We start from the raw sequence: 27,332 nt of genomic DNA on the forward strand, positions 1-27,332 counted from the left end.
CATACTGTATTTGGAGATTAGGCAATTGTAGAAGAAGGATTCAATGTGGGATAAGAAACAAAGTTTTCTGTTTTTCAAATTCCCATTCTAGTTTCATCCCTTTCTGAAGAAGAACCAGTTTTTCAATATTTCTGAGATAAATCTGTACTTGGACCAAAATGGAGAGATAACAGCAGATCTGGTCATTTTCAGCTGCTTGGTTCTCCCCAAGGAGGATCCCAAGGAAGAATATCTGGCGTATTTTCAAAGACAGAGATTTAATCTCAACCCAGGTGCTCTTTCACTGCTAAAGTTGCTCAATAAGGTGGGAGAAATTTTGGTGTCTTTTCTGTTTTCCAAAGCCTGAGGTCCCATTTCAAGTGGGCAAAGCCTAGAATCTCCCGGGTGGTTGGTCTTCCATGCCAGTTGGTGTCATCTAATGGAAGTTCTTCAACAGTGGAGAGGCTTTGCCATGTTTTATGGAAACCTTTCAAGATCTTACTGGTCAGAGGTTTCTTTCTTCATCTGAGTTTTATTCTACATTAAGAAATCTAGTGGAATAAAAGATTCCTAAACTTTTTACAGTAAACTTTCTTCTCAGTTTTAATAGGAATATATTATCATACTTAAATCTTTTTTTTTCAATTCCATCCCTTCAGACTTTATTAAGTAGAAAAATACTTTATTGCAATGTTAAATTCCAAAAGCAAAAGGGAAGAATCTGCCAGTTGTTACACCTCCTGCATCTGTCTAGAAATAGTCAGAGATTTCATATTAACCTCAGTGAAGACCAGAGGCTACTTGTCTCCATCCATTTCTACCTCTGTTTCCCAAGGATGGAGAGTCCTAACACCTTTTGTTTGGCATTCCTTGTTTCTCTGCTCAGTCCCTGCCTCAGTCCAGATGTGTGGAAAATTGTCATCCTGGGTTTGTCAAAAGGGCTCGAGAAGGAGAGCCAGTTTGCTGCTATGACTGCGTTCCTTGTCCAGAGGGGACCTTCTCCACTCAGGAAGGTGGGTCACACTGAGGAAAATGGGAGGCTTTGTGGAATCCAGAACCTTTTCATGAATGTGCAAGTTAAAAGACAGATTGAAGCTCACCTATATATTTTTTATTTTTAACCTGCACTATTTCTTATCTAAAAGGAAGTAAATCAAAAAGACTTTGAAGGAGGGGCTGGGAGGAGATGGGAGGAGGGGGTGGCAGACTGGGCAAGCTTTACTCACAGCAGAGGAAACATCTCTTCTGCTTTTTAGTCTGGATACGTTGCCCAGTTTACCTTTCTATAACCCTCTGAGTTCTTTGAAACTTGATGAATTGTTTTAGGTCCACCTTCTGAAAGACCTTGCAATCTACTTTATATTGGATCCTCCCCTTGAGGATCACTGAAAAAGTGTCACTGGTCCATAATGTGGTGCTGTGGATAGTTATGGGGGGAACTCATTACACAAATAGTCTGCCAGTCATGTAAATCCATCAATCAATCAATCAGAAAAGAGCTGGAAGGGACTTTGGAGGTCTTCTAGTCCAGCCCCTGTTCAAGCAGGAGACCCTACACCAGTCTCTTCTTAAAAATCTCCACTGTTGAAGAACCCACAACATGTGAAAGCCAGCTGTTCCACTGGTTAATTGTTCTCACTCTTAGGAAGTTTCTCCTGAATTCTAGTTGCTTTCAGATGTTACGGGATACTGTAGATATCCTCCAAGTCCAGGATATTAACTCCCATGTGGCAGGACTCAGGATGTTTGCCTAAAAAGATTATATGATTCATGATTCTCTAATAATATAGGTTCCTATGAAGATTCTACACATTATACAGGAAATAATTAACATCCTAGGACTTCCCTCAACTTCATATACCTAGCTACATTAAAAAAAATTATATCAATCCTATGCTCTTTTTAATGAAATCATTAAGAAATACTTCTTGGAAAATGCCCTTGGTATCAACTGTTATCCAAAGAAGGTATTTCTTGTAAGATAAAAGGACAGAATATTAAAGAAAGTTGCTTTTTGCTTTCTCAGATACCAAAAAATGCACCAAGTGTCCAGATGATAAATATCCAAATGAGGACAGAGTCCAATGTATCCCCAAAGTTATAACCTTCCTGTCTTATGAGGAACATCTGGGCATCATCCTGGTCTCTTTTGCTCTACTCTTGTTCTTAATCACAGGCTTTGTTTTGATCCTCTTCATTTGATACTTAGAAACTCCCCTCGTCAAAGCCAACAACCGGGACCTCTCCTACATCCTCCTGGTCTCCCTCCTGCTTTGCTTCTTGTCTCCTTTTCTCTTCATTGGTCAACCAAGGAAAGCCACCTGCCTTCTCCGACAGACGGTCTTCAGCCTCATCTTCTCAGTTGCCGTTTCTTCTCTCTTGGCCAAAACCATCACGGTGGTGCTGGCCTTCCTGGCCACAAAACCAGGAAACCGAGTGAAGAGATGGTTGGGGAAGAGCTTGGCCAACTCTATCATCCTTTCTTCTGCTGCTGCCCAAATTATCATCTGCTCCACCTGGCTGGGAGTTTCTCCCCCCTTCCCTGACTCTGACCTCCACTCCCAGCCTGGAGAGACCGTCCTGCAATGCAACGAAGGGGCCGTTGTCCTGTTCTACGTCACCCTCAGCTACATGGGCTTCCTGGCTGCCATCTGCTTCACGGTGGCTTTCCTGGCCAGGAATCTGCCTGGGGCCTTCAACGAAGCCAAGCTGATCACCTTCAGCATGCTGGTCTTCTGCAGTGTCTGGGTGACTTTTGTGCCCACCTACCTGAGCACCAAAGGGAAATACATGGTGGCTGTGCAGATCTTCTCCATCCTGGCCTCCAGTGCTGGTCTGCTGGGCTGCATCTTCATCCCCAAGTGCTACATTATCCTTCTGAGGCCAGACCTGAACACAAAGGAGCAGCTCACAGCCAGAACAAATGTAAAGACATGAAATATAACACCATTGTGATATTGGAAGAATGGTTAAAGTTTCTTTTATTTGAAATGAGATATTCTTTCCATTTAGATAGCATGCACTAATCAAAGAAAATCATATCTAATTGTTTCATAATGGGAAATGGTTGAATGACTTCTAGCAGCTCCCTTCCCTTTCATCTCAATAAATCTTGCTAAACCAAATTCTGTGAAAGTCATTCAGAGGAATTTGCTTTTCAGCCACTGCCAATGAATATGACACTTTTTAAGAAACCGTTTGAGCCATTATTCCTCCCGGCAGTGGCTAAATGTGTATATGTGGGAGAGAGCGAAGAGGAAAGAGAGAAGATAGATGCTGTGGGAATTAAGCTCCAACCAGCTTGTTTGATCATCTCCATGAAAACCATTGGAATGGCATTCACCTGAAACGTTTACCTGTTCTCAGCTGGGGAAGCAAGTATCCAGTGCTACTATATGGTTCCTTCTTGATATTCTGGGAAAATCCTTTGTACAGAAAGTGTTGATCACAACAGTTCTCTAGGATTTCAATTTGGGGTTGTTGTTGTTATTTATGTGTCCACCTTTATTTATTTATTTATTTATTTAATTAGATTTTTATACCGCCCTTTTCCCGAAGGACTCAGGGCGGTTTACAGCCAGATAAAATAACAATGAATAAATACAAAATAAAACAGTATTAAAAAACTTATTAAATATGGCCCCTAGTTAAAATATATTTAAAACAGTAAAACCCACTAAATAAAATTTAAAACCAAATTAAAAAAACATCTAAAATTCTATGCCAGTCCTGCGCGAATAAATAAATATGTCTTCAGCTCGCAGCGAAAGGTCCGAAGGTCAGGAAGTTGACGAAGTCCTGGGGGAAGTTCGTTCCAGAGGGTGGGAGCCTCCACAGAGAAGGCCCTTCCCCCGGGGGCCGCCAGCCGACTGTCAAGGTTCCAGAAAAACCTCTTCTGCATAAAAAAACTCAGAAGCCATTGTCTTTCAGAGTTCTTTACTAGCATGAGGAAACTGGCACACGATAAGTGAAATTCCAAAACTGAACTTCCGGATTCTTTCCCCAGTTATACAAACCCCAAGAGTCCCACCCCCCTGACCCCTTTGCTGGTCACATGGTCCCACGTTCTCCCAGTTCATTCGAATATCTTCTCACCACTCTTCATGCAGATGTGAACACTATCGGAGCTTGACCGCTTGAAGAATGTTACCATACCCCTCAACCCCCCTTCTTCCCCTCAGGGGAAAAATGTGGCAGCGTCTGGAACCCTAAAGTCTAGTATGGTTTCCAGGCCTGACAGGCGTCCCTCCTTGGAAAAGAAGCTATATCCTAGGAAAGAAAACAAAGAGTTAATAAAGAAGAGTGTCAGTGGTCCACACTTCCCTTCTACCCCACTCTCCCCTCTCCAAGAGTTTTTTTAGGTTTGTCAGGGAAAGTGTCGTGAAATTGTTTAATCAAATTGTCCGCATTTACTTTCCAACTTTTGACCCAAGTAGATTCAGATAATGGATATCCCTTCTAAATATTGTAATTGACCTCTGTATAGTCTAGAGTCAAGGATTTTCTTGATTTCATAGTTGGTTTCACCTTGGATTATTAAGGGTGGTGGGGGAGCGGCAGGTTGAGGTCTCAGACCAGACTGTCTAGCAGGTTTTAATAAGCTGGTATGGAATACCGGGTATATTTTCCCCAACATTCGAGGGAGCTTGAGTTGGATGGTAATGGGATTAATAATTTTTACAATGGGGAAAGGACCCAAAAATTTTGGACCGAATTTTCTGCTGGGTATTCTCAACCTCAGATACTTAGTAGATAAAAAGACTTTATCTCCAATGCGAAAAGGGGGTTGAAGGGAACGGTGTCTGTCAGCTTGGGCTTTGTAATTCCGAGCTGTCACAGCTAAGGCCTTTTTATATTTTCCCAACCTTTTTTCAACGAATTCATCCAGTCCGTTAGGGAAACGGAAGTGGGGGGTTGCACAGGGAGTTCAGGCATTGGAACGAAGTCCATGCCGGTGGTTACTTGAAAAGGGATTAACCTCGTGCTGCTGTGTACAGCATTATTATATGCGACCTCTGCAAATGGTAACAAATCTGACCAGTTTTCTTGTTGATAATTTACATAACACCGTATGTATTGTTCCACCATCGAGTTCAATTTTCAGCCGCTCCATTGGTCTCCAGATGGAACCCAGAACTAAGTCCTTGAGACGACCCAATGGACCGTAGGAACTCCCTCCAGAACTTGGCTGTGAATTGAACACCCCTGTCGGATATTATCCTTTTAGGAACTCCATGCAGTCTGTAGATGTGTTTGACGAAGAGCTTTGCTAATTTTCTCGCCGATGGCAATCCGCTGCACGCAGTGCAGTGGGCCTGTTTAGAGAACAAGTCCACTACGGTCCATATCACTGTATTTCCCCCACTAGGTGGGAGTTCAACAATAAAATCCATGGAAATCTCTTCCCAGGGTCTGGTGGGTTCGGCTACAGGTTGTAGGAGTCCAGGGGGTTTCCCTGGTCTGGACTTCATGGTGGCGCAGGTAGCACAGCTCCGGACAGAGTCTTCGACATCTGATTTCATTTTTGGCCACCAGAATTGTCTTCTAGCCAAGTGGAGAGTCTTTAAAAATCCAAAGTGACCTCCTAGGCGAGAGTCGTGGCTTCTCTGTAATATAGGCAGCCGCATAGCGATGGGTACATAAATCTTGGTTCTCTTCCAGGGTATCCCATCCCTTAAGGTGAGGTCTGGCAAGTTTTCTTTAAACCAAGCATCGTCAGTGAGTGCTGATTTTAATTTCGCTAGTAGTTTATTTGATGGGATGTTAGTACTATGGCGTGATAGCGGTCGAGTAAGTGCTTGGCTGGCCGGTTCGCTATCGGGAATCATCGCATGTATTACCTCTTCACGTTGGCTGTCAAATTGTGATTTCCTAGATAGGGCGTCAGCCAGTAGATTTTGGTCGCCGGGGATGTATTTGAGGGTGAAATGGAACTGTTTGAAAAACTGAGCCCATTGAACTTGTTTGGGAGAAAGCTTTCGAGGGTTTTTTAAGTATTCGAGGTTTTTGTGGTCGGTCCACACCTCGAATGGTTCTTTTCCCCCTTCAAGGAAGTGTCTCCAGGAGAGGAGTGCCCAGCGCACTGCAAAGGCTTCCTTTTCCCAAACTGCCCATCTGCGTTCAGTGTCCGTCAGTTTTTTAGACACGTACGGGCAGGGCATTAGATTGTTGTCGGTATTCCGTTGTAATAAGACAGCGGCTACTGCTACATCACTTGCATCAGCTTGGACCACAAAAGGTTTATTTGGATCCGGGTGTTGAAGAATTGGTTCCATTGAGAATAGGCGTTTCAGGTGTTCAAAGGAACGTTGGCAGTCCATTGTCCAAGGTAGGGGTTGGGTAGGTTTGGGTTTGGCGGGTAATGGCCCAGTTTTTAGCAATTCTGTTAATGGTAGAGCTACTTCTGCGAAAGAAGGAATGAATTTGCAGTAAAAATTTGCGAATCCCAAGAAACTTTGAAGTTCCTTACATATGCGTGGCGGTTGCCAATCCAACACCGTTTTTACTTTTCTTGGGTCCATTTCGATACCTTTGTTTGATATCCGGTAACTTAGGTAGTCTAGGGATTCCTTATGGAATTCGCATTTGGAAAGTTTGACATATAGCTTGGCCACTAGGAGCTTTTTAAGGACTTGTCTGACCAATTTGATGTGTTGTTCGATATTGTTTGTGTAGATAAGAATATCATCTAAGTAGACAAGAACCCCATTGTAGAGATGGGGGTGGAGGGTTTCATTAATTAGTTGCATAAAAGCAGCTGGAGCCCCTTGGAGGCCAAAAGGCATGACACGGTATTGGAAACTGCCCAAGGGGCAGTTGAAAGCCGTTTTCCATTCATCACCTTCCTTGATGTGGACCCGATAATAGGCTTCCCTTAAATCCAATCTGGTGAAAATTTTGCCTTTTGATAAGTGGTTCAACAAACCGTGCATAAGTGGTAAAGGGTATGTGTTTTGTATGCAAATTGCATTGATATTTTTGAAGTCAATACACAATCTAAGCGAACCATCTTTCTTTTGTTTAAATAGCACGGGCACAGCTACAGGTGATTTTGCTGGTTCAATGAACCCTCTGGCTAGGTTAGTGTCAATGTATTTTCTTAGTTCAGACATTTCGGCTGGTGTCATTGAGTACATTTTGGGTTTCTCCCTCTCTGGTGGGAGGGAAGGTGAATTTAGGCTGAGCTGAGCTTCTACGAGGCCTCACTTCCAAACGCTCAAAAGTTTCAGGGAGGTCTAATGGGGACTGGGATTTCAGGGGGTTTCTCAGGTCCCAATCCAGTGACTCTCCCGATTCTCCGAGTTTTACTGTCCTCCAGTGAGGTTGAGAAGAGGGAGGGGGCTCTCCATTCCGCCCCGGGGAAATGTTTTCTCCTGAACGACAGCTTACCCATGAATCGGAGTCTTTGGGCTGTGCACCAAACTGACAAGCAGGCTCTACCACTTCGGGTTTTTGAGTCATATCTTCCGACGGGAAGTAGGTGATTTCAACTAAATCCTCAGATTCAAACTTCTGTGCTACTTCCACGCTTTCAGCTTGCTGCCCTTCCATCTTCGCTGGGTCTTTGCACCGCTGTGGAGGTTGCGGAGGCTGGGGCCCAGCACCCCCCTAACGGGCCCCCTCTGAGCGGAGGAGAGGTACATAAAAGAAAGTTATGAGTTTTGGAATAATGTCAAGGTTCCAGAAAAACCTCTTCTGCATAAAAAAAACTCAGAAGCCATTGTCTTTCAGAGTTCTTTACTAGCATGAGGAAACTGGCACACGATGAGTGAAATTCCAAAACTGAACTTCCGGATTCTTTTCCCAGTTATACAAACCCCAAGAGTCCCACCCCCCTGACTCCTTTGCTGGTCACATGGTCCCACGTTCTCCCAGTTCATTTGAATATCTTCTCACCACTCTTCCTGCAGATGTGAACACCATCCGACCTTGACCGCTTGAAGAATGTTACCATACCCCTCAGCCCCCCTTCTTCCCCTCAGGGGAAAAATGTGGCAGCGTCTGGAACCCTAAAGTCTAGTATGGTTTCCAGGCCTGACACCGACATTGCTTGGCTGATGGTACCCTGAGGAGTCCCTCCCTGTGAGAGCGCACGGGTCGATGGGAGGCAAACGGTAGCAGTAGGCGGTCCCGTAAGTAACCCGGTCCTAAGCCATGGAGCGCTTTAAAGGTGGTAACCAACACCTTGAAGTGCACCCGAAAGACCACAGGCAGCCAGTGCAGCTTGCGCAGGAGTGGTGTTACATGGGAGCCATGAGTGGCTCCCTCTATCACCCGCGCAGCTGCATTCTGAACCAACTGGAGCCTTCGGATGCTCTTCAAGGGGAGCCCCATGTAGAGAGCATTGCAGTAATCCAAGCGAGAGGTAACAAGAGCATGAGTGACTGTACATAAGGCATCCCGGTCCAGAAAGGGGCACAACTGGCGAATCAGGCATACCTGATGAAAAGCTCTCCTGGAGACGGTCGTCAGATGTTCTTCAAAGGACATCCGCCCATCCAGGAGAACGCCCAAGTTGCGCACCCTCTCCATCGGGGCCAGTGACTCGCCCCCAACAGTCAACCGTGGATGCAGCTGACTGTACCGGGGTGCCGGCATCCACAGCCACTCCGTCTTGGAGGGGTTGAGCTTGAGCTTGTTTCTCCCCATCCAGACCCGTACAGCTTCCAGACACCGGGACAGCACTTCGACAGCTTCGTTGGGGTGGCCTGGGTTGGAAAAGTACAGCTGCGTATCATCAGTGTATAGTTGGTACCTCACCCCAAAACCACTGATGATCTCACCCAGCGGCTTCATATAGATGTTGAACAGGAGGCGCGAGAGAATCGACCCCTGTGGCACCCCACATGTGAGGCGCCTCGCGGTTGATCTCTGTTGTCCTGCCAACACCGTCTGTGACCGGTCAGAGAGATAGGAGGAGAACCACCGAAAGACAGTGCCTCCCACTCCCAAACTCCCTAACGGGTGCAGCAGGATACCATGGTCGATGGTATCAAAAGCCGCTGAGAGATTTAACAGGACCAGGGCAGAGGAATATCCCCTGTCCCGAGCCCTCCAGAGATCATCGACCAATGCGACCAAAAATTTAAGAAATTCCCACTGTTATTTTTTTTTCCTTTTCTCATCCAGAAAAATAAAAGAGCAACATCTAATGATATTCAGGCACTTTAATTTTCCACTCTGCACCTAAAGCATTTTCCTACTCCTATTCCAAGCTTGGCTTGTCTGTGAAGGCTTGGGAGATATTCAGAGAAAGAGATTCTCCCCTGGACAAGATTGAAGGGATCCTGTTTGAAAGCAGCCGCATCATTCTTCATCCAGGTCCAAGAAGGGGCTGAGAAAGGGTGGGAACATTGTGGCTTTTAGGAACTTTTCTGAACCTCCTCCCCTCCCCCACTTCCCTGCCTGCAGGCCTGAGACTTGCGACTTCCCGCTGGCTTCCCCACTGACCAAGTTGCCTCACCTAATGACAGTGGGATTCGCTTAATGACAGCAACGTGAATGCAGGGATTGTCATCACTGATTGGTGTGGTTGTTCTTTACAACCACACTGCTTAGCTATGGGTATTCTGGCCCAAATTACCATCGTAAATCAAGGACTGCCTATACTTTAAAGACCATCAAGGGCATTAATAGACAAATTTGGAAGGTTTCGACATTGTGTCCAATTTCCAGGTTGCCCTTCAGAAGCAGAGCTGACAACAAGAAACTGAAAGGCAGAAAGTCCTTGGCTTATGACCACAGCTGAGCCCAAAATTTCTGTTACTAAGCAAGACAGTTGTTAAGTGAGCTTTGTCCCATTTTATGACATTTCTTGCCACAAGTTGTTAAGTGAAGCGTTAAAGTTCTTAGGCCAGTAACACGGCTGTTAAGTGAAGCAGACTTCCTCATTGATTTTGCTTGTCAGAAAGGCGCAGAAGGGGGTCAATGACTATGGGACACTGCAACCGTCATAAGTACATGCCAGTTGCCTCCAGATTTTGAACACTTGACCACGGGGATGTTGTGACGGTCGTAGGTGTGAAAAATGGTAATCATTTAGTTTTTCAGAGCCATTGTAACTTCCAACGGTCACTAAATGAATCATCGTAAGCCGAGGTCTCCCTGTACGTGAGATGGGGAGCATTTCCTCAGAATCCAACGGGAGCCAAGGCCTCTGCAGTTATGAAGCCCCTCAACCTGGATATAGCATGGAGACGGCTTTGGTCGCGTTGGTGGTTGATCTCTGGAGGGCTCGGGACAGGGGATGTTCCTCTGTCCTGGTCCTTTTAGATCTCTCAGCAGCTTTTGATACTATCGACCATGGTATCCTGCTGCGGCAGTTGGAGGGATTGGGGGTGGGGAGCACCGTTTATCGGTGGTTCTCCTCCTATCTCTCAGACTGTTCGCAGACGGTGTTGGCAGGGGGGCAGAGATCGACCTCGAGGTGCCTCACTTGTGGGGTACCACAGGGGTCGGTTCTCTCGCCTCTCCTGTTCAACATCTACATGAAGCCGCTGGGCGAGGTTATCCGTGGTTTCGGGGTGGAATACCATTTGTACGCTGATGATACTCAGGTGTACATTTCCACCCCGAACCACCCCAACGAAGCCGTCGAGGTGATGGCCCGGTGTCTTGAAGCCGTGCGGGTCTGGATGGGGACGAACAGGCTCCAGCTCAACCCCTCCAAGACAGAGTGGGTGTGGGTTCCGGTGTCCCGGTACAGTCAGCTTACACCATCGCTGACTGTTGGGGGTGAAGTACTGGCCCCCAGGGGAAGAGTGCACAATTTAGGCGTTCTCCTGGACGATCGGCTGTCCTTAGAGGAACATCTGACGGCCGTCGCCAGGGGAGCATTTTATCAGGTTGCGCCCCTTCCTAGATCGGGACTCCTTGTGCACGATCACTCACGCCCTCGTTACTTCCCGCCTGGACTATTGCAATGCTCTCTACATGGGGCTCCCCTTGAAGAGCACCAGGAGGCTCCAGCTAGTCCAGAATGCGGCTGCGCGGGTGATAGAGGGATAGAGCTGCGCGGGTGATAGAGGGCGTTGCTCCCATATAACACCCATCCTGTGTTATATGGGTTTTATGTCGGTCTATGATCGTTTTAGTCTGATTCGGCCTATTAAATATTTGGTTTCAATTCTGTTTTAAATTTGCTGTTTGTATTTTGTGTTTTAAATATGGCTATAAACCGCCCTGAGTCCTTCGGGAGAAGGGCGGTATAGAAATTAAATTATAAATAAATTATAAAATAAAACCCTGAAAACTCTCCCCCCCAAGAGTTTGCAGGGGGCGACAGAAGGCAAAGCTCAGGAAGGGGTGGGGAACCTGGCTTGAGCTCCAGTGACGACAAAGTTTCTAGTCCTCTGTATTAAGAGGAGCTTCCATGATTCCCTACCTCCAACTCTGCTTCCTGGTGCTTTAAAACCACATGAAGACCCCGATTCCTCCCACTTTAGATGGGCCTCCATGCTACGAACGGTGTCCAGGTGGGTCCTTGGCCAGTCTTCACCTGAAAGACCCCCACAGTCCCCCCCAATGGACCAGCCCCTTTCCTAAGGGAAGGTGGCCTCCCTCTGGGGCCGAGGGGCTTTGGCTGGAGCGGAAGGAGAAGGCCCAACTCCTTCAGAGGAGGGTCTTCTGCAGGCTCAGGAGGAAACTCGGAGGGGGCTCATTCCTGGGGGAGAAACACTCTGTAGATTGGGGGCATTGACCTTCCTCTGGAGGAAGAATGGCTCCTTCCTCCCAGGCTAAGGACCAGCTCAGCTGGCAGGGAAGGCGAGGAAGGAGCCTGGAGAGAGAGGAACAGCCTCTTCTTCCCCCTCTTTCGTCCCCGTCCCTTTCCTCCCCGAACCCCCAGAAGCTCAGCTCTGGACTGGAGGGCCCCTCCAGAGCCTTTGCCCAGGCAGATCCTGGGGGGCCTCCCAGAGCCCTCCTCTCCAGCCAAACCAGGGGGCCATTTTTAGCCAGCAACCCCCAGGATCTCAGGGACGCATTCCCACATCACGAAGGTCGTCTCTGGGGCCAGAAGGGAAACGGGGGTCCCTGTCCGTTCTAGGGCCAAAGGGAAGCCGGTTCCGACTCTGGGAGGCCGCTGGCAACTGGGCAAAAGAACTCAAAGCAATTCTGGCAAAAAAGCCCCAAGGAGGGAAGAGCCCATTCACTTCCAAGTCAGGAGAAATCTTTCCAAGAGTCAGGAGAGAATAATAGCTAAGAAGGGAGGGGGGGCTGGGTGAGGGGAGAACACCACCACCCCCTTTCTGCCTTTGTGGGGCACCTGGGCTGAGGCCTGGGGGCTCCTGAACCTTCCCCCCCCCACAGCCCCATCTCAGGGTCGGGTTTATTGGGAAGTTGCAGGTGGGGGGAGGGGTGATTGGGATAACTCGGCCCTTCTTCACTCCCACAGCTGTAGACAGCAACATCTGGACAAGGAGGAACTAACTTCCTCTGCTTTGGGGGAGGAGAGAAAAGATGGCAGCTGCCCAGATTGGGGGTGGGGGGTGAAACCCAGCTTTGGTTCGAGTTCAGGTGTTCTGGTTCCTCCCCTCCAGACCTTCGGGCTCTGGGGATTTGCAGAGGCCGCTTCACAGGGGCCCTTCAGTCCCAGGAGACCCTCCCTCTCTTCCTCCATCCAAGGTCTCAGACTGGCCCACCGGCTGGATCCCTTCCTCTTCAACTGCGGCAGGGACCTCGATCTGGCTGGGGATGATTGGCAGCTCCTGGTATTTGGGGTTGGTTTTGAGGTAGACTGGCTGGGTGGGGTTTGCTCTGCTGTGTAAGAGCTGCATAAGAGAACATCACAAATATGCTGCAGACACCTGGTGGCAGGTGAGGGAGGAAAAGTCCATGGAGGGAAAAGGCAGGTGGGAGGGGGGAGAGGGGGAGAAGAGGGGGGGCAGAGAGAGAGAGATCAAGGAATGGCGGGAAGACTTGGGGTCCCTTCTGAAGAGGGGAACCTTCTGCCTGCTTTGACCTCTGAAGCTTTGAGCAGGTCAGGCTGATTCCTCTTCAGCTATTCCCAGTTACAGACTCATCCAAAGGGGAAGGAAGGGGAAGGGGTTCCTCTCCCCTCCCCCTCTTCTTTCCAGGCAGTGGACACAGACTGAATGCAAATTCCTCCTTCATTGGGAAAGTCACCTGGACAGGAGGCCACCCAGAAGTGACACCTTCTCTTCATTTATGGAGGAGACCGACGTGGGCTCCCATCTCGTGTATAACATCCCTGGGAAGGTCAGAGCAGACGAATAAAATATAAAACCCAACAAAATGACCCCCCCCAAGTCTTCCCTGGCTATGGGGGGCGCCTCCCCTCTTCTCATGCAGAGCCACCCTGACCTCTTCCTACAGGAGAAATCTCCATCTGTCAAAGGAAGTGTGTGTGTGTGTGTGTGTATCTGGCCAGGTGCTTCCAGCCCCAGAGGAGGGATGGGGGGGGGGTCTGAATTGGGGGGAGGAAGCGTCGATCTCGGACTTTGGAGGTGGGAGGGGCCAGAACCAGCGGAAGGACCAATGGGAATTCTCCCTGCTTGAGCGTCATCGGTCTCCGGGCAGAGTCCTTGCAGAGAGAGAAGCGGAAAAAGTGGGAGGGGGGATCCCTTCGGTATTGGGGAGGGGGGAGGACTGCAGTTCAAGGGGGCTTCCTGGCAGCCCTAGACGGGACCCCCCACTTTCTTTGCTCTCTTCACGAGTCCCAGCCAGGGATTCCCTCTCCCCCCCCTTCTTCTTCCTCCCCATTGACATCCACAAGAGCGGTTCTTGAACCCAAAACGGAGCTCTTCTTTGCGGTGGGTCCGAAAACCCCACAGCGCTGCGGGTACAAGCGCCCCCCCTCGCAGCCCCTTTGCCAGAAGGGAGCAAAAGGCAGAAGCTTCAGGGAGGGCAGGGACCCCACAGGATTGGGGGAGGGGCACTCCCAATGACGAGGGGTGTGGGGGGGGGGTTCTGAAGGCTCCCGAAGACTCCCCGGTCAGCCCTCCCAGAGACCCCCCCCAGTCCTCGCTGGCTGTGGGGCTGCGCCTCCCCTTCAGTCATCCACTGCACGCCGGATCGGGGGAGGGAGGGCAAAAGGAAGTCCACCCTCCCCTCCAGGGCCGGCATGAACCCACCTTGAGCTGCGGCCCCCCCAGACTGAAAATATGCCCCCTCCCCCTTTCTCCGCTTCTCTCTCTTCCATCAGGTGAAGTCAAGGGAGACGCTGCCCGGAGACCGATGACGCTGCAGAAAGGAGAATTCTCATTGGTTCCTCAGCTTTTCCGAAGTTCTAGGAAACCGCTCCCTCCCTCCCCAATGCAGCCCCACCGATTCCGCCTCTGGGGCTGCGGGGCCCGTATTCCTGACTCGCTCCTCTCCTTCGGCCAGCGGCGAAAGGGCCGGCCGGGGCTTCGTCGGTTCCGGGCCAAAGGCGATTCGGGGGTTGTAGCCGGCCTTTCTCTGCCCATCAGGCGTTGCTCGGGCATCGCGGCGTCTGAAACCCCATTCTGGGCTCGGCGGCCTTTCTGCGCTTCCTTCGCTTTGGGGAAAGAGGGAACCAGCGGGGAATTCCACTGCCTGAGCCCAAGTGGTCCCCGGGATCTTCAGACTTGGTTTTTCAGCCTTTCCCCTCCCCTCCCCTCCCCTCCTTCCCTTTCCCTTTCTGTCCTTCTTCTATCTTCCTTTCCTTTCCTTTATCTTTTCCTTTCTCTTTCGTTTCCTTTCTTCTTTCCTTTCCTCCTTTCCTTTCCTTTCCTTTCTTTTTTCTTTTCCCTTTTATTCCACCCTTTTCCTTCCCCTTTTTTTACTACCTCTATTTTCTATTTTATGCCATGATAATCTTAGTAAAAAATAATAATAAAAAGGAGCCTTTTGGTTTAAAAGCGCTTCTTGTTCCACAGCCGAAATATGCAAATTCCGGGGGGGGGGACTCGTCACAATTCCACTCTCCATCTGCACTTTTATACTGGCAAAAGTTCTCCCTGACCCACAGAAAGAGGGGGGGTGTTTCCTTCCCATTTGGGGTTGAGGGGCGGAGGATCGGGAAGAGCCGGTTCGTCCAGGCGTTCTGAGCAAGAGAGACGCGGGTTTCAAGGAAGGAAATCGGGGTTTTCTCCCGTAAAGCGAAGCTCCGCCTTTCCCAAGAGAGCCGAGCGGGGGATTCCACCCCACCCCACCCCGGGAAGAGAAGTGGAGGCTGGATTAGGAGGGATCCCTGCAGAGGAATCTGGCGGTTCTCTATTGGGGGGAGGAAGCGTCGATCTTAGACTTCAGAGGTGGGAGGGACCAGAACCAGCGGCAGCACCAACGGGAATTCTTCCTGCTTGAGCGTCATCGGTCTCCGGGCAGAGTCCTTTGGGGCTTCACCTGAAGGAGGAGAGCCAGTTCTGCGGAGAAAGTGGGAGGGGGAATCTTGGCCTGAAGAACCAATGGGGCTTCTTCACTGAGTGGAACTCTCTCCTCCAATGGGTGAAGTCGAGGGAGACTCTGCCCGGAGACCGATGATGCTGCAGAAGGGAGAATTCCCATTGGTCCTTCTTTCTGGACCCTCCCAATTCCGAAATTCGAGGAAAAAGCCTCCCATTCTCAGCTCGGCAGCGTCTTTCAGCGATTCCTTCCCTTTGTGGAGAGAGGGAACCAGCCGGGAATGATTATTGGATTGTCCAAAGGGGAGAAATAGGCAGCTTTGGGGCTTTGTCCGGAGTGTCCCAGAGGCCTTGGGCTGGCATTGGGGTGGGCAGAAAAGGTGGAGAAAAGATTCTCCATCCTTGGAATCTCCTTGGGATTCTACTGGCTGGATGATGTCATCGCTCCAGCTCAACTGCCAGTTAACTGCCAATCATCCGAGAGAAGATGGCTTTCATGAGGTGAGGAGTCTTCTGGGCTCTTCCCAATTTTACAGCCAAGTTCTCAGAGGGTTGGGAAATTTCAGGGGTGGGAACAGCCGTTTCTTCTCTTCTTAGGAAAGGGAAACTTTTCAGGGCAGTTTTATTTTTAATTCTTTATTGGCACAAAGAGCCTGGTTTGATTACTTCCCATATGATTAGGATCACAAAGCATCTTTAACCAGGGGTGGGATTCAAATTTTTAACAACCGGTTCTGTGGGCGTGGCTTATTTGGGGGGGGCGTGACTTGGTGGTCATGTGACCGGGTGGGTTTGGCTAGCTGGTCATGTGACTGGGAGGGTGTGGCTATCTGCATAGGGACTACTCAGAAGGGTGAAAAAGTTATTTTTGACCAGTCCTCGCACTTTTGACCGATCCTCGCACTTATGACTGTCCACACATTTATGCCCGTTGCAGCATTCTTAACAACCGTGTCACTCATTTCACAATTGCGGTGCTTCTCTTCACCACGGGGACAAGATAGGATGCAAAACATAAAATGTGAGAACAGTTGTAAGTGCGAGGACCGGTCAAAAATAACTTTTGCAGCCTTCTGAGTAGTCCCTATGCACATAGGGACTATCCAAAGGACTGAAGAAAGTGATTTCTGACTGGTCCTCGCACTTATGGCCGGTCATCATTTATGCCCATTGCAGCATTCTTAACCACCAGGTCACTCATTTCACAACTGTGGTGCTTCCTGTGACCAGGTAGGCGTGTCCAGGTGGTCATGTGACTGGGTGGGCGTGTCCAGGTGGTCATGTGACCAGGTGGGTGTGGCCAACTCGACATCACTTCTTTGCCCTAATGACAGTTTGTTGCAACGGTCGTAAGTGTGAAAAACGATCCTAAGTCACTTTTTTCAGTGCCATTGTAACTTTGGTCACTAAATGAAGTGTTGTAAGTCAAGGATTACCTGTAGAAAAATACAAAAAGCTTCTTTGCTTGCAAAAAGCTGCCCTAAATACCAATCCTTAGATTAGAAATACCTGCAAGCTGGAGATACAAACCAGGCAGGGAGCCAGAGCACCAGGGGTGGGTTCCAATTTTTTTTACTTCCGGTTCTGTGGGCGTGGCTTGTTTGGTGGGCGTGGCTTGTCAGTCATGTGACTGTGTGGGCGTGGCTAGGTGGTCACGATCCTAGTTCCCCCTGCGAGGATTCCCCCATCCGGACCTTTTGCAATCCCCCAAAGGGTCAAAGGAAAGCAGATTCCATGCAGCTCTGAACCCTTCAGGCAAACCAAATACAAGTGGTCCTCGCTTAATGGCCGGTTGCTTAGCAAGTGTTCTAATTTACATGTCTAGTTTAATGAGAAAAAGGACTGCGAGAGACATGATAGCCGTCTTCCAGTATCTCAGGGGCTGCCCCAAAGAAGAGGGAGTCAAGCTGTTCTCCAAAGCACCTGAGGGCAGGATAAGAAGAAATGGGGGGGAAATAAGGAAGAAGCATCTCAGAACGAAGGAGAAATTTCCTGACAGTGAGAACAATTAATCAGTGGAACAATTTGCCTGCAGAAGTTGTGAACGCTCCAAGACTGGAAGTTTTTAAGAAGAGGTTGGATAACCACTTGTCTGAAGTGGTGTCGGATTTTATGCTTTTAAAAAGTTAATAAAGTTTAGGGGGAAAAAACAAAGCTATAGTAGAAATAGATTTAGAATAGAATAGAATAACAGAGTTGGAAGGGACCTTGGAGGTCTTCTAGTCCAACCCCCTGCTTAGGCAGGAAATCCTACAAATTTCTCCTTAGTTCTAAGATGTTTCTTCATTACTTTCCACCCATTTCTTCTTATTCCCTCTCTCTCTTTCTCATCTCTTTGTCCCCCCTCTCTTTCTCTCTTATTCTCTCTTTCTTCATCTCTCTCTCTTTCTCTCTCATCTTTCTCCCTCTCTTTCTCTCTTACTCGCTTTCTCATCTCTCTCTTTCCCTCCCCCCTCATCTTTCTCCCTCTTTCTCCCCCTTTCTCTCTCATCTTTCTCCATCTTTCTCTCTTATTCTCTCTTTCTTCATCTCTCTCTCTCTTTCATCTCTCTTTCTCCTCCTCTCTTTCTCTCTTATTTGCTTTCTCATCTCTCTCTTTCCCTCCCCCCTCATCTTTCTCCCTCTCTTTCTCCCCTTTCTCTCTTATCTTTCTCCTTCTTTCTCTCTTATTCTTTCTTTCTCCATCTCTCTCTTTCTCCCCCTTTCTCTCTCATCTTTCTCCATCGTTCTCTCTTATTCTCTTTCTCCATCTCTCTCTCTCTTTCTCATCGTTCTCTTTCTCTCCCTCTTTCTCTTGTGTGTGTGTTTGTGTGTGTGTGTGCACGTGCAAACGTGCAAACGTGAGAGACGACAGAGCCATCTACTTCTCCAGCACAGGAAGGGATTTGAGACTGTGTTGTTTCCTTTCCTTACATTCCTTTTTCTCTCTTCTAGAGCTTTTTTCCGCTGGTTCTCGTGCTTTGGAGGCACAAGGAAGAAGGCGAGGGGTCCAGGAGCTGATGCTCCAACCTGCCAAGTGGAGGAAGGCACCGAGGCTCCCGAGAGAAAGTCAGTCACTTTGATCGTGGACGTGGAGCTCCGGAAGAGAGAGCGATGTGGTGAGTTGACATTTTGGATTGGGCTGGAAGATTGAGAGGAAAAGGGAAGGATTTCCTTTAGGAGTGGACACCTAAATGCAAAGCTATGCAGAACACACACCTGCATCTTTGCAGAGTCCAGGTTGCCCAGAGGGACGGGTCAAGGCCAGGCCGTTCCTGACCCACTAAGCCTCCCTCCTTCTGCAGCTTCTGGGTCTATGTTGGCCCCCCACAATTGGCTCTTCTCCTTCCAATTGGCTCTTTGGGGAACCTTGAAGATGGTTCAGTGGCACTTATTCACATCTTGGCGAGTGGGGAGGGAGAATATCAGAAGAGCAAGATTTGCCGAGGGCCTCGCTGTGAAGATGCCTCGTGGCCAGCTCTGTCAACCAGAAAAATCTTTCATCTGGGGCAGAGCTAAAACTTTGCTGAGCACCTGCCTCTCCTTCCCCAGATGTCCCCAGAACAGAGACCACTGGGAAGAAGAAGATCCTCTTCACCAAGATGGACATCCGAAAGGAAGAGAACGTGCCACGTCAGGCTGCCTGCCGTAAACGGGACCGGCAGAGGAGCCTGAAATTGTGGGAAGAGGTCCAGGAGAGGATGGAGAAGACCGAGCAACCAGTAGGTTCCCCTTGGAATTAGGGGCCCCCATAGCTCAGCTTTTCTCCCAGGTTTGAACCCCAGTCTCAATGGGGGGCAAAATATTCCCCTGGATGGAGAGAGACTCTGAAGGGTTTCCACCTTCCTTCCTGAAAGGGAGAAGACGGGGGACCCTGGGGGAAGACACCCCACAGCCTCCCAGACTTAGACCCCGACTCTTTCCCCTTGCAGCAGGAACGCAGCATCGTCCAGGCCCTCTCTTCCATCGCCACTCTGTTTCGGCTGAAGCAGAGTGGGCAAATGGCCCCGAGCCAGGAAACAAGGACCTCTACGGCCTTGCTGTCTTGGTAAGTCCGAGGGAGGCAGGTGGCAACTGGACTGGCAAGCAAAGCAGGAGGGAGAGACAGGAGCAGGAGAGGAGGGAGACAAGCGGCCCTGGACTCTCCACCTGTGGCCTGTGCAAAGGGTCCTTATCCTGGGGCTAACTTCCTTTACTGGCAGGAAGCTGGAGTAGAAGGGAAGGTCAAGGGGCTGGGAAATAGAGGCAGGGGTGGGCGGAGCAGCCTGGCTGACTTTCCTTCTCTCCCTCTTGTTTCTTGCCAGGCTCTGATGGAGGACAACAATCTGAGCAGCTTCACGGCAGGACTGGCTGCTTTCCTGGCCATTTATGACATCAGGTCAGCCTTTCCTTTCCTTTGCCTGCTGTTCTCTGGGGGAAGATGAACCCCAGGGCTGTTCCCTAAGATGGGCACTCAGGTCTCTTCTCCCCTTTCGTCTCCCAGCAAGGTTCCACCGCCATGAGCCCAGAAGTTGAGTCCCGGCTGCTGGAGATGTCTCAGGTCGTGTGGTTGTCCTGCATGAAGATCGGGCAGGAGACGGTGTCAGAGGTACCAACAACCCAGCAACATTTCCGGGACTTCCTTCCTGGTATGGGAATGGCTGGGAAGAAGCTCCACGTCATCATCATCTCTTTTCGTTTCAGGGGAGAAGAAGTTGCTGGGGGAGGCCTTTGGCCTCATGCTTCGAGGGCTCCTTCAGCAGTGTGCAACAACACCGCACATCATTTTCATTCTGAAGGTAAGGGCACCGGAGTCCCAGGGAGCTTGAAGGAAAATCGGGCCAGTGGAAACATTCCCTGAATCAGGCGTTAGAACTCCAGTGAAATGTTCCCATCTATGGGAATAATCTAAGGGGGGGGGGTTGTTCTTGAGGACAGGCCTGAAGGCTCGTGGGAATTGGGCTTGTCCCAAGAGAGGTTTCCCTTCATGCAGGGAGCTCTTCACAAAGAGCTTTAACTGCAAGGCTCCATGGCCAGAACTGCAGAGGAGAGACCCAAAGGGTTTCTAGGGCCTTTTGCTTGAAAGGCCAACCCAAATCCAAAGAGCCTGGGATTTAAGGAGCCGGGAGTAACCGTAGAGGGAGAGGGCGACCTTCAAGGCCCAAATTCCACATGAGATTCCCGAGAATAGGACGTTCCAATCAAAAGGGGTTTTTTTGCTCCAATTCCACAGCACTTCGAGGAACATGGCTGGGAATGTTTCTCGTACGCCTGGGACCAGCTTCTCTTCTGTGCAGCCCATCAAAGCACCATCAACGTATGTAGCAAACTGAGAATCAGATGGTGAACTTTGGGACCCCCTCCTCCTTCAACCTCTTGCTGCTCATACTTGTCTGGAGGGACCGATCGTGTCCAGGCAAATGGTGATGGCAAGCAAGAGAGCAGAGTGTGTGTGTATGTCACACGGTCCGTGTACTCACAGCTACTTCAAGTGGTTGAGGTCTGGGAGCAGTGGGTGAGGCCCAGGAGCAGCAGATGATGACTAGAAGCAGTAAGTGATGTCTGGGAGCAGTTCGCTCCGGGTCTCATTTTCTGCTCCCCATGCTTACCTGGTGCTCCTGAACCTCACCTTCTTGCCTGCTGTCACCGATCGGACCCAGCTGCAGCCACTCCTCACCTACTGCTCCTGGATCTCACCTGGTTCCCTGCTGTTGCCAATTGGGCTAAGATGTTTCCAAACCTCGCCTACTGCTTACGGACCTCGCCTGCTGCTCCTAGACTTCACCCACTGCTTCCAGACCTCATTCGCCTGCCTGCCATCGCCAAACGGGTCCAGCTGCTTCCAGACCTCACCTGGTACTTCCAGACATTGCCTGCTGCTCCCGCACCTTACCCACTGCTTCCAAAGTTCACCCGCTATCCTGCCATCGCCAAACGGACTCAGCTGCTTCCAGACCTTGCATGCTACTTCTAGAACTTGCCTGCTGCTTCTGGACCTCACCCTCTTTTCCTGGTCCTCATCTGCTGCTATTGGACTTTGCCTGCTACTTCCTGACCTCGCTTGCTGCTCATTGACCTCATCCACTTACTTGCCTGCCATCTGCACTTGGCCAAGTTGCATCCAGACCTCGCCTGCTGCTTCTGGATCTCACCAGCAGCTACCGGACCTCATCCACTGCTCTCAGACATCACTCTTTCCTGCCATCGCCTATTGGGCCCAGCTGCTATCAGACTTTGCCTGCTGTTGCTGCCTATCAATCTGGGAAGGTTACAAGGCCACTTCCAAACAATTTAAAGTCCATCATTCTATAGTGAAGAAGATTATTCAGAAGGGGAAAACATTCAAGGCAGTTGCAGTCCTGCATCTGGAGAAGGAGCGGTCGGAGTGATGTCTCGAGACGGGACAGTTGGCAATTGGAGCATGTGATTGGCAGAGGAGTCAGGGGATGGTTTGTGGGGTTTGTTTAACGAAGGGGAAACCTGGATCTCTCAGATTCGGATTTTCCCAGATGTACCAGTTTACCTATCCTAGTAAAAGAACTTTGAAAGGTGGGTGCTTCGGAGTCTTCATTTGGCAAGGGGGTTTTCTGGAACGCTGAAACAGCTGCGATCACACATTGCTCCCAGAAGCACGAAGCTGAAGCCTGAAGATGACGAATGAGACTTCGTCGAAACGTCGCCAAGACACTTCCAATTTTACACGGGAGAAAACCCGAACAACCAAAGACCTATATATATATTAAAATATATATATAAACATATATTTTCTGAGGTTTTCACGGGTGTTTGTATGTAGATCTTTGGTTATTCGGGTTTCTTGGAAGTGTCTTGGCGACGTTTCGACGAAGTCTCATTCGTCATCTTCAGGCTTCAGCTTCGTGCTTCCCAGAAGAACAAGTGTCGCCAAGACACTTCCAATTTTACGCGGGAGAAAACCCGAATAACCAAAGATCTACATATATATATAGAGAGAGGGGGGGGGGTAGAGGGGGAGAGAGGGAGGGAGAGAGAGAGAGAGAGAGAGAGAGAGAGAGAGACTACTATTGCCAACTTGAATACAACTGGATATGGCAAGTGTTATTTCTATATGAAAAGGAACATGCCAATACTTCACCACAACTAGGGAGAGCTGGGAGAAAATCTTCTCCAGGGACCTTATTGCTTTTCAGGCCTTTAAAAGAAATTTGAGCAAGAACATAAGAGAAAAAAACATAATCGACACATTCGCTAATATGGAGAAAAGCAATTCTTGAATTCCATGGAGAAGATAGGACTGTTGTGTCTCATCCAATCTCACCTCAGCCGGGGTCTTCTTATCTGCTTCCGAACACGGAGGAATGTTCTAGTATGCCTCCCGGCCCCAGCCCTGGCTCCATGCCCAGACAGGCTGAAGAAGAAGAAATACCTCCAGCCCCCAGCCCTGGCTCCATGCCCAGACAGGCTGAAGAAGAAATACCTCCAGCCCCCAGCCCTGGCTCCATGCCCAGACAGGCTGAAGAAGAAGAAATACCTCCAGCCCCCAGCTCTGGCTCCATGCCCAGGCAAACGGAGCAACTAGACCCCTCCCCCTCCTCCACAGCATGTGAGCCTGAGGAAGGTCTATTACCAACAGCTGCCGACTGGAGTGACCCTCGCGTCAGAAGACTTGATAGGCGGAGGCAACAGAAGGAAGGGAGGGGCAGGCCTGGATAAGTGCTGAGTCATGGAGCCACACCCCATGGCCTATATAAAGGACCTGCTTTCTGGCATTCTGTGAGTCAGGCAAAGTCTAAACATATCTTGCTGAAGTCACTTTCTGGTCTCCTGCCTGCCCTGAGGACTTTGCTAGGACTTTGGCAGAGCTGCAGAGGCACGCCTGATTCGGATTTCCCTGACCCGGCCGTCAGCGGAGGAGTGGGACACGACAAGGACTGAATTTGTTGCTCACGCACCAACACCCACCCCTCACTTTACCAGATAGAGAAAAACACACACACAAACCTGGGGGACTTTGTAGGTGTCTGCTAATGTTGACATATGGCTGGAGATTTCCCTCTGAGCTCCATCAAAAAGAGCCAGAAGGTTCTCCTTCCTCCCACAGCCGTAGTTGGGGACATTGGCTTCTCCAGGGGAGAGAATGTCCAGCAAGGCATGTGAAGTGCGGAAAGGGCTCATAGAGTCGTCATAGACGTTGTAGCCCAGTGTGAGGTTGTGTAGCAGCTGGCGATTCTTGTTGACCAGTTGAATGTTGAAAATTAATCGTAGGGTGTGTGAAAAACTATAAGAACCCTTACTGTAAAAAAAATGTTCATGTTATTATCATCAACAGTAACAACAAGCTTTTAAAAAGAATGTATTCCTGTCTCCACAAGCCTACTGGGTCTTAAAACAATATTGATCCAACACCAATAATTGGTTATACAGATCTGGGAATGGGCTTGGCAGAGGCAACTGCAACTGTTACAATCATAACTTTAAACAAAATGAATTCAAGTGATGGAGTGAACGGGGAGAGGAAAATAATCTGGATTGCCTTCAGTATTTTTTAACCCAATCTTTGAATTTGAGTGTCTTCTACAAATAAGAAAAAAGAGGCCAGTTATGGAAATAAAAATCATTCAGGAAATTAGCAAGTCCTGTACTATAAAAGTCAGTGAAATAAGATGAAAAGAAAGAGTGTTGGGAGTGCAAATGGAGGGAATGCAACTCCATCACCCCGAATGACTTACAGGGACGGACTAGGAGGAGCACTGCGGAAAGGCAACATTATAGGCCATATTATTGTTTCAGTTACAACTATACCAACGAGATGGTCTCCTGGGCTGTAATAGCTCCATGGTTGTTTTCCATCCTGGTGCTCCAAACTCAGCGGGCATTTCATTCTCAGCTTCCCAAAGACTGGATGGGACAAGAGCAGCATCAGAAGCAGAAGCAGGAGGTCCATAATTCATGGAGCTTTATTAATCCTCTTCCTGTTTCTGACACCAACAACAGGAACAAATGGAAGATTTCAAAGCATTCTCACAAGATGGAAATGCCAGGGACTTTCCTGATACAAACAGAGAAACACTCAGCTTCACCTGGAAAGGAGAGAAAAGTACAATCAAGAGCACAGATCCTGCCTGTCCCAAAACTTGTTCCCACAGAGCTTGATCTAACACATTCAGGGGCCGTGGTGGCTCAGGCTGTAAGATAGCCTGTTATTAAAACACAGCTACCTGCAATTACTGCAGGTTCTAGTCCCACCAGGCCCAAGGTTGACTTAGCCTTCCATCCTTTATAAGGTAGGTAAAATGAGGACCCAGATTGTTGGGGGGGCAATAAGTTGACTTTGTAAATATACAAATAGAATGAGACTATTGCCTTACACACTGTAAGCCGCCCTTACAGAAGAAGGACGGGATATAATGTAAATAAAAAATAATAATTATCCTTTTCTGATACAAGATCCTTCGCATACGGCTTCCATCTGCTCTTTCTATCACAGGTATGGAGATCTCCAAGGCCCAGATGGTCATAATTAAAGTGATAAGCAACTTCTCCTCTTGGGATCCTGAACTTCTTCTGGGGCTCCATGTGCAGAGGAGAGGCTGGAGAAAAGCTTCTTTGTGAAAAGCCACAACTACACTCCTGGGGTCAATTTCTGTAGTGCTTGTGGTCCTTCCTCTTAGGACATGTCAGGAAAGGGATGCTGGGGGAAGATCCTTCAAGGAAATTGACTTCTTCTTTTTATTAAATTTGAAAAACACATAACAAAAACAGTGGACTTTGCTTCACGTCTCTGGTTTTTAACATCTACGTCAAATCTAATTTACTATGTCATATGTTCTCCGTTTATATATAGATTTACATATCTCCTAATTCTATTTATATCAAGTATATACCATGTTATTACTACTATTACAACTCTATACCTATTTAATTCTACCCTCATAATTACAATATACATTGATATATACATTTCCAGACACTCCTTATCCCTACTTTCTGGCATTCTTCCTCCTCTCGAGCCAATCATAAAATTTATTCCTCGTAATACCTTGATTCGCATTTATCTTTAAGTTCTAGAGTAAGTCTATCCATCTCTGCACAGTTGTAGATTTTATTTATTATGTCTTCTTCCGAGGGTACATCTTTGCACTTCCACTTTTGGGCAAATGTTAGTCTTGACGCGGTTAGTATGTGCAATATTAAATAAGTAACACTTTTATCTTGTTTGTCATCCATCATACCCAATAAGGAAAATTCTGGTTTGACCTCAATTTTGATCATTAACATTTCCTCTAACCAGCTTATTTACTGCCAGAATTGCCGGTGTAAGAAGGGACGCAACTGGCGTTTCAGGCGGACCTGATGAAAAGCTCCTCTGGCGACGGCCGTCATATGCTCTTCCAACGACAGCCGTGCATCCAGAAGAACACCCAGACCGCAGACCCTCTCTGTGGGGGCCAATGACTCGTTCCCCACAGACAGCGATGGCCTCAGCTGATTATACCGGGACGCCGGCATCCACAGCCACTCGGTCTTGGCGGGGTTGAGTCGGAGCCTGTTTTTCCCCATCCAGACCCGCACGGCCTCCAGACACCGGGACATCACTTCAACGTCTTTACTGGGGTGGTTAGGGGTGTATCATCAGCGTACAGATGACACCACACCCCAAAACCACGAATGATCTCGCCCAGCGGCTTCATATAGATGTTGAACAGGAGAGGCGAGAGAACCGACCCCTGAGGCACCCCACACAAGAGGTGCCTCGCGGTCGATCTCTGCCCCCCTGCCAACACCATCTGCGACCGGTCAGAGAGGAAGGAGGAGAACCACCGAAAAACGGTGCCCCCCACTCCTAACCCCTCCAGCCGCCACAGCAAGATACCATGGTCGATGGTATCAAAAGCCGCTGAGAGATCTAATAGGACCAGGGCAGAGGAACAACCCCTGTCCCGGGCCCTCCAGAGATCATCTACCAATGCGACCAACGCCGTTTCAGTGCTGTACCCAGCCCGGAAGCCGGACTGGAACGGGTCCAGATAGACCGTTTCATCCAGGTACTGAGGGAGCTGATGCACTACCACACTTTCAACAACCTTCGCCACAAAACGAAGGTTGGAGACCGGACAGTAGTTCAATAAAACAGCTGGATCCAGGGAGGGCTTCTTGAGGAGGGGTCTCACCACCGCCTCTTTCAAGGCGGTAGGGAAGACACCCTTCCTCAGAGAAGCGTTAACAATTCCCTGGAGCCAGCCTCGTGTAACCTCCTGTGTGGCCAGTACCAGCCAGGAGGGACACAGGTCCAATAAACATGTGGTTGCATTCAGCCTCCTCAGTATCCTGTCCATGTCCTCGGGAGCCACAGTGTCAAACTCCTCCCAGATGACAGCCTCAAGAGCCGCCTCCGTCATCCCATCTGAGACTACCCAATCTGTGTCCAACCCATCCTGAATCTGAGCGATTTTATCGTGCAGATACTGTTCAAAATCCTCAGCACGGCCTTGCAAGGGGTCTTCCCTAGCTCCCTGAGTAAGAAGGGAGCGGGTCACCCTAAACAAGGCTGCTGGGCGGTTATCTGCTGACGCAATAAGAGTGGAGAAATACTCACACTTCGCCGCTCTTATCGCCACTAGATAGGTCTGAATATGAGACCTTACTAGTGTTCGATCAGGTTCAGAACGGCTGGCCCTCCAACTACTCTCTAGGCGTCTTTTCCGGTGCTTCATCTCTCTCAGCTCCTTGGAATACCAAGGAGCCGGTCGAGATCGGCGCTGGGTCAAAGGCCGCAAAGGCATGACGCGGTCCAAGGCCCCCGCCGCCACCCTTTCCCAGGCGGCGACGAGTTCTTCAGCTGAGTCATGGGCTAGGTCTTCAGGAAGTGGCCCAAGCTCCATCAGGAACCTTTCCGGGTCCATCAGGTGCCTGGGATGGAACCAACGCGTCGGTTCCGTCTCCCTGCAGTTCAGGTTGGCGGTTCAAACTTCTAACCAAAGGAGAGAATGATCCGACCATGACAAGGGTAGAGTGACTAAATCCCTTGATTCTAGATCATTCAATCACTGTCCAGAGACAAAAATTAAGTCCAGGGTGTTTCCCCCAATGTGAGTG

At 49.2% G+C, this 27,332-nt stretch overlaps 4 protein-coding genes across 5 annotated transcripts in view; 2 read left to right on the forward strand and 2 right to left on the reverse strand.

The window, feature by feature from the left end:
- The window catches only part of LOC131183919 (vomeronasal type-2 receptor 26-like), a 67,299-nt gene extending 48,919 nt beyond the window's left edge, over positions 1-18,380 (forward strand). The window contains exons 5-7 of the mRNA XM_058154695.1: positions 92-304; positions 866-992; positions 18,234-18,380. Coding sequence (XP_058010678.1) covers positions 92-304; positions 866-992; positions 18,234-18,361 — 468 coding nt within the window. The 3' untranslated portion in view covers positions 18,362-18,380. The remainder of the gene's footprint in view (positions 1-91; positions 305-865; positions 993-18,233) is intronic.
- LOC131204986 (uncharacterized) overlaps positions 1-27,332 on the reverse strand; it is a 218,388-nt gene that overhangs the window by 96,337 nt on the left and 94,719 nt on the right. The gene's annotated exons all lie outside the window — the stretch shown is intronic.
- Positions 19,966-21,704, forward strand: LOC131183920 (uncharacterized). Its single transcript, XM_058154697.1, has 2 exons — positions 19,966-20,056; positions 20,491-21,704. The coding sequence occupies exon 2, from the start codon at positions 20,816-20,818 to the stop codon at positions 21,644-21,646; it is 831 nt and encodes a 276-aa protein (XP_058010680.1). The 5' UTR covers positions 19,966-20,056; positions 20,491-20,815; the 3' UTR covers positions 21,647-21,704.
- Positions 22,852-27,332, reverse strand: part of LOC131183921 (F-box only protein 6-like) — a 30,117-nt gene continuing 25,636 nt past the window's right edge. For both annotated transcript variants that reach the window (XR_009151872.1, XM_058154698.1), the window contains exon 4: positions 22,852-24,316. Coding sequence is in view for 1 of the 2 variants with exons in the window: in XM_058154698.1 (XP_058010681.1) it covers positions 24,313-24,316 (4 nt within the window). In the remaining variant the exon portion in view is untranslated. The remainder of the gene's footprint in view (positions 24,317-27,332) is intronic.

Source organism: Ahaetulla prasina, chromosome 11 (genome assembly GCF_028640845.1).
Source record: "Ahaetulla prasina isolate Xishuangbanna chromosome 11, ASM2864084v1, whole genome shotgun sequence".
NCBI lineage: Eukaryota > Metazoa > Chordata > Lepidosauria > Squamata > Colubridae > Ahaetulla > Ahaetulla prasina.